Source organism: Pan paniscus, chromosome 3 (assembly GCF_029289425.2).
Source record: "Pan paniscus chromosome 3, NHGRI_mPanPan1-v2.0_pri, whole genome shotgun sequence".
NCBI classification, from domain to species: Eukaryota; Metazoa; Chordata; class Mammalia; order Primates; family Hominidae; genus Pan; species Pan paniscus.
The window spans coordinates 52,243,557-52,255,669 of NC_073252.2; the positions used below are offsets into that span (position 1 = coordinate 52,243,557).

The 12,113-nt window shown below is 41.3% G+C and overlaps 1 protein-coding gene across 3 annotated transcripts in view; it reads left to right on the top strand.

Annotated features, from left to right (window-relative positions):
• Positions 1 to 1,197: 1,197 nt before the first annotated feature.
• The window catches only part of CNOT6L (CCR4-NOT transcription complex subunit 6 like), a 108,348-nt gene continuing 97,432 nt past the window's right edge, over positions 1,198 to 12,113 (top strand). Inside the window, exon 1 of one of the 3 annotated variants that reach the window (XM_034958606.3) lies at positions 1,198 to 1,745. Coding sequence is in view for 2 of the 3 variants with exons in the window: in XM_034958605.3 (XP_034814496.1) it covers positions 2,030 to 2,034 (5 nt within the window). In the remaining variant the exon portion in view is untranslated. The other 2 variants (XM_034958605.3, XM_034958604.4) reach the window with 2 other exon arrangements.

A 12,113-nucleotide genomic window follows, 5' to 3' on the forward strand; every position in this document is an offset into this window, starting at 1 on the left:
TCACTCATTCACCCATCCTGGTGCCAAGATGAAAGTGGTGCAATAGTTCTGCAATTGTGGACTCTTGTAACAGCTGTTCAGTTTTAGCTAAATGATGATTTGCATTTTCACCGCACCTTTTCCCCCAAGAGATGAAGGCATTTTACATTCAGTAATAAGGCCTAAGATGAATTGCAACCAAGCAACGTGCTTAGTGTGCTAAACACTCCTGTGGGGGAAAAAATACTGAACATTGCTAATATACCCTTGACCAACACTGGTAAATACACGAGCCCGGGCATGCATTGAGAAAGAGATTAAAATTGTGCAAAACTGCAACAGCAGTACTCTGCCTCTACAGCCGGTGTAATTTGCTTTTTGGACTGCTGGCCCAAAAAAGCTGAAGCTGGCCCACAAAAACAAAAACAAACCCCAGAAACTTAAAGTATCACAGCCACGTTCACCAAGTAAACACTACTATTTCTAGTTTACATTTGGATGTTTTCATTCTGTAGATGGCATGGATAAGCTACCAAACAACAAACTAAAGTCTACAACGAGAAGGGAGAATTAGAAAATAGGACCGGGTTATCGCTGAGCGTCACAGGTTCTTTTATTTACCTTTGACGATACAACTTACAGATGCTATATGTTTTTAAAAAAAATCCACCGAATATGTCAGGAAACATTTCCTTCGGTCACTTCACCTCCCCTGGCGTCTCAGCCACCTAGACCTACGCTCTGCTTCGCTGTCAGGTCGCCTCGGGCGAGGAGGGTGCAGTAAACAGCGCCCACACAAGAACCCGGGGTGAGGCGGTTTCCCGTCTCTTCGCCAAGGCTCTGTGGATGTGGGTTTCTGAAACTCTACCACTCTTCTCAGCCCCGCTCCTCGCTCAGGCCAGGAAAAAAGAGTGAGAAAACAGCCAGAGCAAAACAGAAAACCATTAAGAAGCCCGGGCCTCCGCGCGCTCACCGCGACAAAACGCGGCGCACGGGGGGCGGGGCCAAGGCGCTGCGTAGGAGCTCCGCCCCGTCACCGCCCCGCCTCCTTCCCCTCACCCCAACCCTCCGCGCCGGGGAGTGACTGACTCCCGCCAGCCCCTCCACGTCAATCAACCCTCCTCGTTCTCGCACTCTCTGCACCTTGTTATTAATCTCAATACCGATATCGCCCGGACGCCTCTCCCCCGGCCCTCGGGGGTGTGAACGTGTGTGAGCGGGAGCGAAGGCACCGAAAGCTGGCGTCTCTGTTCAACCTCGGCCCCAGCAGCACCCGGCGCAGCGGCAACCCCCGCAGCGGCGGCAGCCCCAGCACCAGGAGGCCAAGGCCAAGGCCAGGCTCTGCGTGGCTCTCGGAGCAGTAGCCGCGGCTCCGGCCCTGCGGGGGCGCAGCTTCCTTCGGCTGGGGCCTTCGCGCCGGCGGCCGCGGCCGCGGGGCCTCTCTTGCGCGCCTGGGGTCACTGTCCTCGAAGCCCGGCGGCGCGGCCCTCGTCCCCCTTCCCGACCCCCGGTCTGTCTCCTCGCTCCCTTCAGCCGCCCTCCGCGCCGCCGCCTCTGCCGTTCGTCAGGCGGCCCGGCCCGGCCCGCCCGCCCCGCATCCCCTCCGGCCGGTGCCTCTCCCCTCCGGCGGGCTGCCTGCATGTCTTTGCTGCCCTCAGCCCCGCCGCCACCGCCGCCGCCGCCTCCCCCGCCGCCGCAGCACCAGCACCAGCCGCCCCGTCGCCGCCGCCGCCGCCGCCGCCCGGACCCCGGCGCGCTGAATGCAGGTGAGGAGGGGGCGCGGGCCCCCCGAGACCCCGGGCCCGGGTTCCCTGCGCGCCCACCCGCGAGCCCCGGGTCCGGGCCCTGTGTTCCGCCGCGGCTTCCCCTCGGGGCGGGCGGGAGCGAGGCCCGCCGTGGGTGTTTGTGTTTGCGTCTGCGTCTGCGGCCGCGGCTCTGGAGGGGAAGCATCTGTGGGGGCCTGGTGCGCGCGCGCGCGCGTGTTTGTGTGTGTGTTTCCCCTGCCGCGGGGAAATGGCTGCTGTTGCTTCTTCTGGGCCAGAGGAAGAGAATGAGGTAGAGTGTTCTTTTGCCTCCGAGTAGGATCGAGAGTGTTGGGAAGAGGAGCGCGTCCCCGGGGAAATGAGGTGGGAGAGGGACAAATGTGCGTGTGGGTGTGCGAGTTGGGACTTTGGCGGGCGGGGAGGCGGCCCGAGGACCCACGGCGAGTGGGTGTGTGTCGGGTGACTGGAGGGGGCGGCGGGGCTGACCCGCGTCTCTTCAGAGGCGGGCGAAGGTTCCGGGGTGTGTGTGTGTGTGTGTGTGTGTGTCGGGGGTGGCCCGGGGCCGGGACCCCAGAGTGGCGTGTCCCTCCCGCTTTGTGGCTGAGGCTCCCGAGCCTCGCAGGTGAGAGCTGCTCCTCGGGGGCCGGCCGGGGAGGGCTGAGTGAGTGCGGCACACGCGCGGCAGCGGGGCTGGGAGAGCTGCTGGTCGGTGCCGCGCCGCTGATCCCGGGGCCGCCGTTCCCCGGCCGCGGCAGGAAGCGCGCCGGCCTGCAGCGCGGCCTAACTGCCTGGGCGCCCGCCCGCCTCCCCGGACGCCTCCCGGGACGGCGAGCCCGCGCGAGCCCACGGCGCTGCTTCGGGCCTGGGCAGGTGAGGGTCGGAGGCGGGACTCGCCGATTGCCGTCGCCGTGGCCGCCTCCGCGTCTCCTGAGAGGCGAAGGCTTATTTTGGCGTTCCAGCTGCAAGCTTTCGCCCGGCCGGCTGTGGGACCCGAAGGAGGAAAGTGAATCAGAACAGTCAGTCTTGGGAATACGCGGTGTCGTGTTCCCTTCTTTTCATCCTTCCCCTAAGGCTGTGTGGAGGGACTGAGTAAATATTTTGGATTTTTGTTGCAAATACTTTGCCGTTGGTAAGATTTTTTTTTTTTTAAATTAGACAAACATTTTCTTGGAAGGGCTGAGGAAGAAAGGGAAACTGGCTTTCCTGGCCTGTGGTATTGGTGGGATTGGATGAATTTTGTGCATTTGAAATTGTTTTATCCTGCCTCCTAGGGGGAGAGGCGTGTACGCGCCGCCGAGCTGAGGAGCTGGGTGAGGAAGAGGAAGTTACTGGAGCTGTCATCCTGCTTAACTCGGTCGGCTATTGAGCTTAGACTGTTTAGGTGGATTGTGTTCAGGGAGTTTAGCTGAGCCGTTTGTACACATTGGAAGCACAGTGTTACATTTTACCGTATTGCCTCTAGTTATCTTGTCAATCAAGATAGGCTCAACAAACATGTTTTCCTCAGTCTCCAAAAACTAGATCAAGCAACCTCTGTTGTCTACTCAGTATGTGCTGCTGGAAAGCTATTTTGAGAATAGCCTAAGCAAAACCCAGTTGTAAAGATAAACCTGCTGCCAATAGGTCTACAGTACATTTCAGAACCAAATACAAATGGCATTTGGATAATTATTTGCTAATGTGCTTTTCTACTCCAACCTCATTACATTTGTATGTAGTTAGATCATTTAGCTAGAACCGTGCTGTGGATAAAAGCATAATACAGTTTCGATCCTTGTAGGCCGTACTCTGTGTCATGGCCAGAGATTGCTCTTTGCACCTGGTCTCACAAAGAAATAGTGTATGCTGTTCACGGGGAAGTGGAGGGAAGAGAAGGAGGGGCGAAGAGCTGTTCTCTATTACCACTACTGGAAAAACAATTTAACATACGTAGTTAGTGGGAAAAGGACTTGTTTTACAGACTTCAGTTAGCCTCCCAGCTGTGTGATTTTTCCTTAGCTGTTTGACCTTAGGTAACATATCTATAAGCCACAGTTTTATCAGTCACAGAGAGCTAATACCTTTATATAAGGTCGTTTTGAGAATAGAATGAGAAAACATGTTTGGCATGTAGTAGATGCTTAGTTAAATTTTAGTTCTGCCTCCTGCAGCCCTGACTATGGGCATTGAAGAACCTTTGCAAACACAAATATGATTAATTATTTAGAGCAATATTAAGTAACTATAACGTAAAAAAGACAATGGAATCTTTCAGAGCCCTTCAGTATACAAAAGGTATATATATAAACTTTAATGTATATAAGAAGTTTTTTTCTAATAATAAAAATAGTCATTAAAATAGCCTAGTTATTTATAAAAATAGCCATACTTAATTTTTTTTTCATCTTTTCAAATAGACCATCTCTCAGTTTCATTATTCGTTATGATTTTCGTTTTGTAGCCCTGGAAAAAAATTTTCAACCTCTATATAGCACATATATGTTTCAATACAGTTAAACATTAAAAAGGATCAAGGAACCAAAATTTAGATAGATCCCCAAAGTTTAAATGCTACGAAAAATGCTAGCTCATGTTGACTGATTTGGTAAATAAAACTTCTTAGAATATTTCTCTGAATATAAGGTAGAATCCTCTGTCCACTTAATTTTCAATAACTTTCCATTTTTATTATTTTGTCTGGAGTAGGAAATGTGTTCATTAAATTTTAACTGTGCTGTGTGGAAAAAATAATGTCATGGAGAGGTATGGAATTTAAGGTAAAGATAACAGAAAAGTTAATATAAAGATTGTTTTCTTTTTGTTTTGGGAAAAGACAGGACAGAGAATGTGGGAGTTTGATTGGTTTAAGTTTGTCATGGCCCTATTTACAAATGCCGGGTTTCCCAGTAGGGCTTACGTAATTTATTTGTATCAATAATGATAAGCTTTAAAAAATATTATTTTCTAAAATTCAAACTAAAATTTCAACACATTCAGTATAGCTTTTATGCATATTTTTATATAAAAATTTCTGTGAAGGTAAGAGTCACAGGATGGGGAGGGGGAAGCTCTCATCATTGAGGGGCTTGAATTTTTATAAATAACTAGGGACAACTATTAGAATGCAAATTGTGATTTTCTTAAAGTGTGTGTTGTGGGAGTGTGTATTTACATTGAACAGAATCTTCTGCCATGTGGTTATATTTAAAGGAATAATTCTTACCTTAAAACTATAAATGATACTTTTTAATACCTTAGAAACAAAGAAATAGAAATGAATCTGCTCTTATTTAGTATTTGGTAAAGTAATTTTCATTGGACTTTATGAATTATTTTAAAAGACTTTATAATTTTTTTTTTAATTTGGGAGAATTGGGAAGAACATTTCCCTGTAGTAATCATGAAAACAGATGATATTGAACTATAAAGATATTTGGATATGAAGTGGAAGTACTAAGGTTATTATTTAGACTAAAGGAATTATGTTACAACAAAATCAAGGTGGAAACTTGTTTAGATTTTAAAAGTTAATGTTACTTAAATGGGCTTTTAAGCAATCTTTCCAAAATATCTGTTATTAATGTCTTTAATTTGGGAGAATTGGAATACTTAGGAATTTCTGTATGTATTACTTGGGGTAATGCTAATCAGAGTAATAAATACATTCCAAAATTTCAAAGAAGTTTACTTGCTTTCATGACAGTTCCAGTGCAGATGTTTACTTGCTTTCATGACAGTTTACTTGCTTTCATGACAGTTCCAGTGCAGGTGCTCCTGGTTAGCAGGTTTCTTGTGGCTTTCCTCTTATGTTGTTTAGGGACTCATACAACTTAGATCTTGTGACTCCACCATTTCTTAGGGCCTTGGAGTCCTCCCTATTGCCTGAAGACCATTTCTTAAGAAACTCCAGACTTAAATGACAAACATTCCTCCAAATTTTATTGGCAAGATTTGTCACAGAGTCTTATTTGAATGCAAGGGAAGTGGGAAATGTCCCTGGCAGGTGGAAAGCTTGGCCATCTCTGCTACAAGGGGCATTTCATGGTGTTATTTTAGATGTTAGCATATATTTATGAAATTACATCCAAAAGGTGAATTATGATAGGAATTGCTTTCCATCTTCAAAGAGTAAAATTGGGTGTGAGTGGAGAGTGGTGGGGAGAGGAGAAAGGAGGGAAGAGTCACAGGAGTGGGAGGGGGAAGCTCTCATCACTGAGGGGCTTAAATGACAAGTGAGTTTCTGTAACTATTTAAAGATATACATTTTTCAGAGAACATTACAGTTGGATTCTGTAACCTTTAGTGGGTCTCTCCTGTAGTATCCAGTTATTGATTGTCATTGTGCTTTAATGAGTTCTGGCAGTTTGAGTTATTTCTCTTTGTATTTTGAAATCAGATCAGTAGGACAAAACTCTGAATTTCAGTTTCTGGGTATAGTTTCATAGGAAACACATTTTTTGAATTTTCTTCCTCTGCTATTGGGATAGATGATGAAGATTACTTTATACTTTGAGGGAAATCTCATTTAGGTGGACCTTACCATATTCTCTTGTTTGTTGCTGCAGTTTTTATAATTCTAAAGTTATTAAAATTAATACATGTGAGCCTTAACCCAGAAAGACCAATAAAATCATCAAGTAAACAACAGAGGCTTAATTATTAATTTGTGCTCATGCTTTGTGATGAAAATACTACAACTTTCTTTTACTAACTGCACTGACACTGGACCTCTAATACAGTAAATGGTATTTTATCACTGGACAACTTTAATTGAATCACAATTTATTCTATGATTGTGCAGGGTTATTATAATGTGAAACTTCAGCTCTGTGTCACCTTTACTTATTTTTTATTCTAAGAGTTTGGTTAGGGATCTCTGGGGAGTTATATATAATCTCTTTATTTCCCAAAGGGAAGATTTTGGAGTAGTCTGGTTAACTTCTCCATGGTAAATACTTCTCTAACATCTTGCATCTTGAAAATTGAAAACCTAATCTGAGGACCCACTGTGCACCTATTATTGTACCCAGTTCTAAAGAGAAGTATGAAAGATGTAGAGGCTTATAGTTTGTGAGTAAGGGAAATAAAGCATATAATTTAGTTATTTCAAAACAAATGAACTAGTGCAAGTCAATATGATATAAACTGTTTATAGACATTCTGAGACATAAAATGGAATGTCAATTGGGTCAGGAATTACTTAAAGGGTTGCTTTTTTTTGGACAACTTTTATGAGGTATAATTTAGATACCTTAGAAGTATCCATTTAAATTGTACAACTCAGTAGTTTTTAGTATATTAACAATTGTGCAACCATCACCATAGTTAATTTTAGAACATTTTCATTACCTAAAATATAAATCCTGTATCTTTCAAGTCACCCTTCATTCTCTTATGCCCCTAGTTCTAGGCAATTACTACTGCCTTTCTCTATAGATTTGGCCAATTTTGGACATTTTGTACAAATGCAATCTTAATATATGGTCGTTTATGATAAGCATATTTCACTTACCGTGTTTTCACGGTTCATCCGTGTCATAGCAAGTATTTCATTCTTTTAATGGCTGAATAGTATGTCAGCATAAGAATACACCACATTTATCTATTCATGAGCTGATGGACATAGACTTTTTGGCTATCATTATAAATCATGCCGCTGTGAACATTCATGTACAAGTTCTTATGTATGTATGTTTTGAATTCTTTTGGGTATGTACCTAAGAGTGGAATTGCTGGAACATATACCACTTTGTGTTTAAACTTTTGGGGAACTTCTAGACTGTTTTCCAAAGCAGTCGCAGTATTTTACATTTCCACCAGCAGTGTATGAGAGCTCTAATTTATCCACTTCTTGCCAACAATTGTTATTATCTCCTTTTTTCATCATAGTTCTCCTAGCAGGTGTGATTTGATCCTGGTTTTGATTTGCATTTCCCTGATGGCTAATGATGCTTTTTATGTGCTGTTGGACATTTGTATATCCTCTTTGGAGAGAAGTGTGTGAAAAGACTCAAATTCTTTGCCCATTTTTATAATGAGTTTTTTAATTATTGAGTTGTAAGAGTCTTTTATATACTCTAGATGTGTCCCTTATATATGATTTGCAAATATTTTCCTCCATTTTGTGAGTTGTCTTTTCATTTTCCTGATGGTGTCATTTGAGGCACAAACGTTTTTAGCTTGATGAAGTGAAATTCTTGTTATTATTTTTGCTGTGCTTTTGGTGTCGTATCTAAGAAATAATGACTTCTTGTTTCTAATCTAGCTAATCTAATCTATCTAATATATCTATCTAATTTATCTATTTCTAATCTATATCTAATCTATTTCTAATCTATCTATCTAATATATCTAATCTAAGGCCACAGATATTTACTTCTCTGTTTTGTCCTGAGAGTTTTATAGCCTTAACTCTTACATTTAGATCTTTGATCCATTTTGAATTAATTTCTGTACATGGTCTGTTGTAGAAGTCTAATATCTCTTTGCCTGTGGGTACTTAGTTGCCCCAGTACCATTTATTGAAAAGACTGTTCTTTCTCCATTGAATTGTATCATCACCCCTGTCCAAAATTAATTAACTAAGTGTGGAGGATTTATTTCTGGACTTTTAATTCTATTTCATTGATTTATATGTTTATCCTTATACTAGTATGGTCTTGACTACTGTAGCTTTGTAATTGAGAGGTCTGAGTCCTCAAACCTCTCAAAGTTTTTCCTTTTGAGAAGAAAAAAAGAAAAACTCTTTTTTTCTTTTTCAAGATTGTTTTGGCTATTTGAATCTCTTGTGTTTCCATATCAATTTTAGGATCAGCTTGTCAGTTTCTGCAAAGAAGTCAGCTGGAATTTTGATGGGGATTGTGTTAAATCTGTACATCAATTTTGGGACCATTGCCATCTGAATATTAGGGCTTCCTGTCCATGAACATGGGATGTTTTTCTATTTATTTAGATCGTCTTTAAGTGTCAACAGTGTTTCATAGTTTTCAGAATATAAGTTTCATACTTCTGTTGCTGCATTTCTTCCCAAGTATTTTATTCTTCCAGATGATATTGTAAATGGAGTTAAAAAAAATTTGGGGGGTTTTTGCACGACAAGTGCATAAAAATACACTTGATTTATGTTTGTTGATCTCGTATCCTCCAACTTTGCTGAATTTCTTAGTTCTAATAGTTTTTTTTTTCTTTTTTTTTTTTGAGATGGAGTCTCACTCTGTCGCCCAGGCTGGAGTGCAATGGCGCTGTCTCGGCTCACTACAACCTCTGCCTCCTGGGTTCAAGTGATTCTCCAGCCTCAGCTTCCTGAACAGCTGGGATTACAGGTGCCTGCCACCATGCCTGGCTAATTTCTGTATTTTTAGTAGAGATGGGGTTTCACTGTGTTGGCCAGGCTGGTCTTGCCGACCTCGTGATCCACCTGCCTCAGCCTCCCAAAGTGCAGGGATTACAGGTGTGAGTCACTGCACCCGGCCAGTTCTAATAATTTTTAAGTGGATTCCATAAGATTTTCTACATACAAATATCATGTCACCTGCAAACAAATGAAGTTTCAATTCTGCTTTTCCAATATGGATGCATTTTAGTTCCTTTTCTTGCTTAATTGCCCTGGATAGAACCTCCAGAACATTACTGAAAAGAAATGTCAAGAGAAGTCACTTGACTTGCAGCAATCCTTGTCTTGTTCCCAGTCTTAGGGGGAAAACATTCCATCTTCTGCCATTAAGTAGATGTTAGCTGTGATTTTTTTTTTTTTTTTTTTTTTTTTTTAAACTGCTCCTTGCAGAGAAAGGCTAGCCCATAGGCAGGCAGTGTGCGGAAAGTAGTGAGCTATAAATTTTTCATTAATAGCCTTTATCAGGTTGAGGAAGTTCATTTCCTAGATTGTTGAGTGTTTGTTTGTGTGAGTGTGTGTGTTTGTGAGAGAGTGTTAGGATTGAGTTTTGAGAGAATTGTGAAATGTGGATTAGAAAAATAAAGATGCTATGTCAGGTAATAAGGGGCAGATAATAATGCTTATCTTGCTGGAGGAAGAGGGGCTAGATTTTCCTCTTTTTCCCTCTCCCTTTCTTCCCCATTCCTTTCTTGTTTTTGTTTTGAGACGGAGTCTCGCTCTATCGCCCAGTCACTGCAACCTCCGCCTCCCAGGTTCAAGTGATTCTCCTGCCTCAGCCTCTTGAGAAGCTGGGACTACAGGCTAATTTTTGTACTTTTAGTAGAGACGGGATTTTGTACTTTTAGTAGAGATCACTATGTTGGCCAGGCTGGTCTCGAACTCCTGACCTTGTGATCTGCCCGCCTCAGCCGCCCAAAGTGCTGGGATTACAGGTGTGAGCCACCGCGCCCGACCCTTTCTTGATCTTTAATCATCTTCCCATCAGTCCACATGCACATTTGGAGAGGACTTAATCTTTTACTGATCTGTATAATTAAGATTTTTTGAGCAGTGGAAGTATCCTTTCTTTTGAAAAATACTAAAAACTGTGTGGAGAATTTCTTACTGAATAGCTTGATAGCTAGGTTTGGAGGGCATCAGAGAAGATACTAAATCATAAATGAAGTGCCAACCATGGACTTACAAAGAAGTGAACACAGTGGAATACTTCAATCATAAAGAATGAAATCCGTCTTCAAAAAGAATGAAATCCTGTCATTCTTGGCAACTTGGATGGAACTAGAGGACACTGTGTTAAGTGGAATAAGCCAGGAACAGAAAGGTAAAACACCACGTATTCTCACTTCTAGGTGGAAGCCAAAAAAAGTCGATCTCATAGAAGTAAAAAGTAGAAAAGAGGATTCTAGAGGCTGGAAAGGGTAGGGGGAAGAGGGCTAGGGAGAGAGATTGTTAAAGGGTACAAAATTATAGCTAGATGGGGGAGTAAGTTCTAGTGTTCTGTAGCACTGTAGGATGACTATAGTTAACAATATTATTATGTAGTTTCAAATAGCTAGGAGGAAAATATTGAATGTTCCAAATGCAAAGAAATGATACATGTTTGAGATGATGGATATGCTGATTACCTTGATCTGATCGCTACACATTGTATGTATGGAAACATCACTGTGTACCCCATACATATATACAATTATGTGCCAATTAAAAAATTTAAAAAGTAAGCAAACCTTTGCCATATTGGGGGTATGGTTAATAAAAAATTTTATGTTTAGTTTAATGTACTTTGAATCTAGCTGTCAGCTGACATTCTCCCACCCTAAACATTTCAGCATCAATGGCTTTGTTTTTATAAGTTTTCTTTATAATTTTCTAAAAAATTTAACAAATTTCATATGAAACTTTGCTCAGTAAGGTAAAGTTGTGTTTCACTTTGATGTGGTGATTACCCTTTGTTTACTTTTTGAAATTTTAATTGTGTTCCCATGCATCCACATTCTGATCAAATAAATATTTTTAAAAATTTTTATTTTTGTCTTTCATGTATAGTTCTCAGAAGTTAAGATAACTTTGAGTTTAGCTAAGAATATTCCTGTTAACAGGTGAAATTGGAAAGTGGTAATAGAATTTTTGTTATGTATTTTTGTTTTGTAACAGGTTTATTAGTTTTCATTAATTCTTTTTAGTCCGCTTTAAAATTTTGATACAGATACAATTTATTATTATTTTTAAAGAAATAAGTAGTTTGTTTTGCTCTTTGAGAAACTCATCGTTTGTACTGAATAGATGCCTCGTAATTTGGGGCTTTCAAATATTGTTTTCATTTATTAACAATTGAAATTGGTGACACAAAATAGAGATTAAAACACTTTATGTTCCTTATATTCATCTTTTGCAGAGAGAACCTCCCTCTCTAATCTTAAAGTTTAAACTCTATTTTTCTCTTTCCCATATTACTTAAATAGATTTCCTAAATGAGTAACATAAATTAGAGTTACATAATACCAGCTACAAATACTGCTAAAAGAATAGAACTAAATTTAGTATATCCCAACCTTAATGTCTCTCTATACAAAGACTTTGTTGGAATCTCATATATCCATTGCTTTCTGATCATGTTTATCATATTTAACAAAGCAAAACTCAGAAATTACTTAACAGGGTGTATTCTTCTATAGGTTCATATTTAGTACAATCTTCTGCAATATCTACATATAATTTTATGAAACAACATAATGTGAGTTATATACAGAATGGTAGCCTTGAAACACTGTCAGAATTTGAATCACCAAAATATAACCTGTTAATTAATATTTATTAAGCTTCTATTTGTTATAGACTATTGTATTCAGGGTTCTGGGGAATAAAAAGAAATGTAGAATAATCTTTCTACCAGGGAATGGAGCTAATATTTTTTTGACTACTGAGTACCAAGGAATGTGAGAAGCCACTCCCCTCCTTCCCTTTAAATGTGTAATCTAAATTATTCTTCATGAAAATCC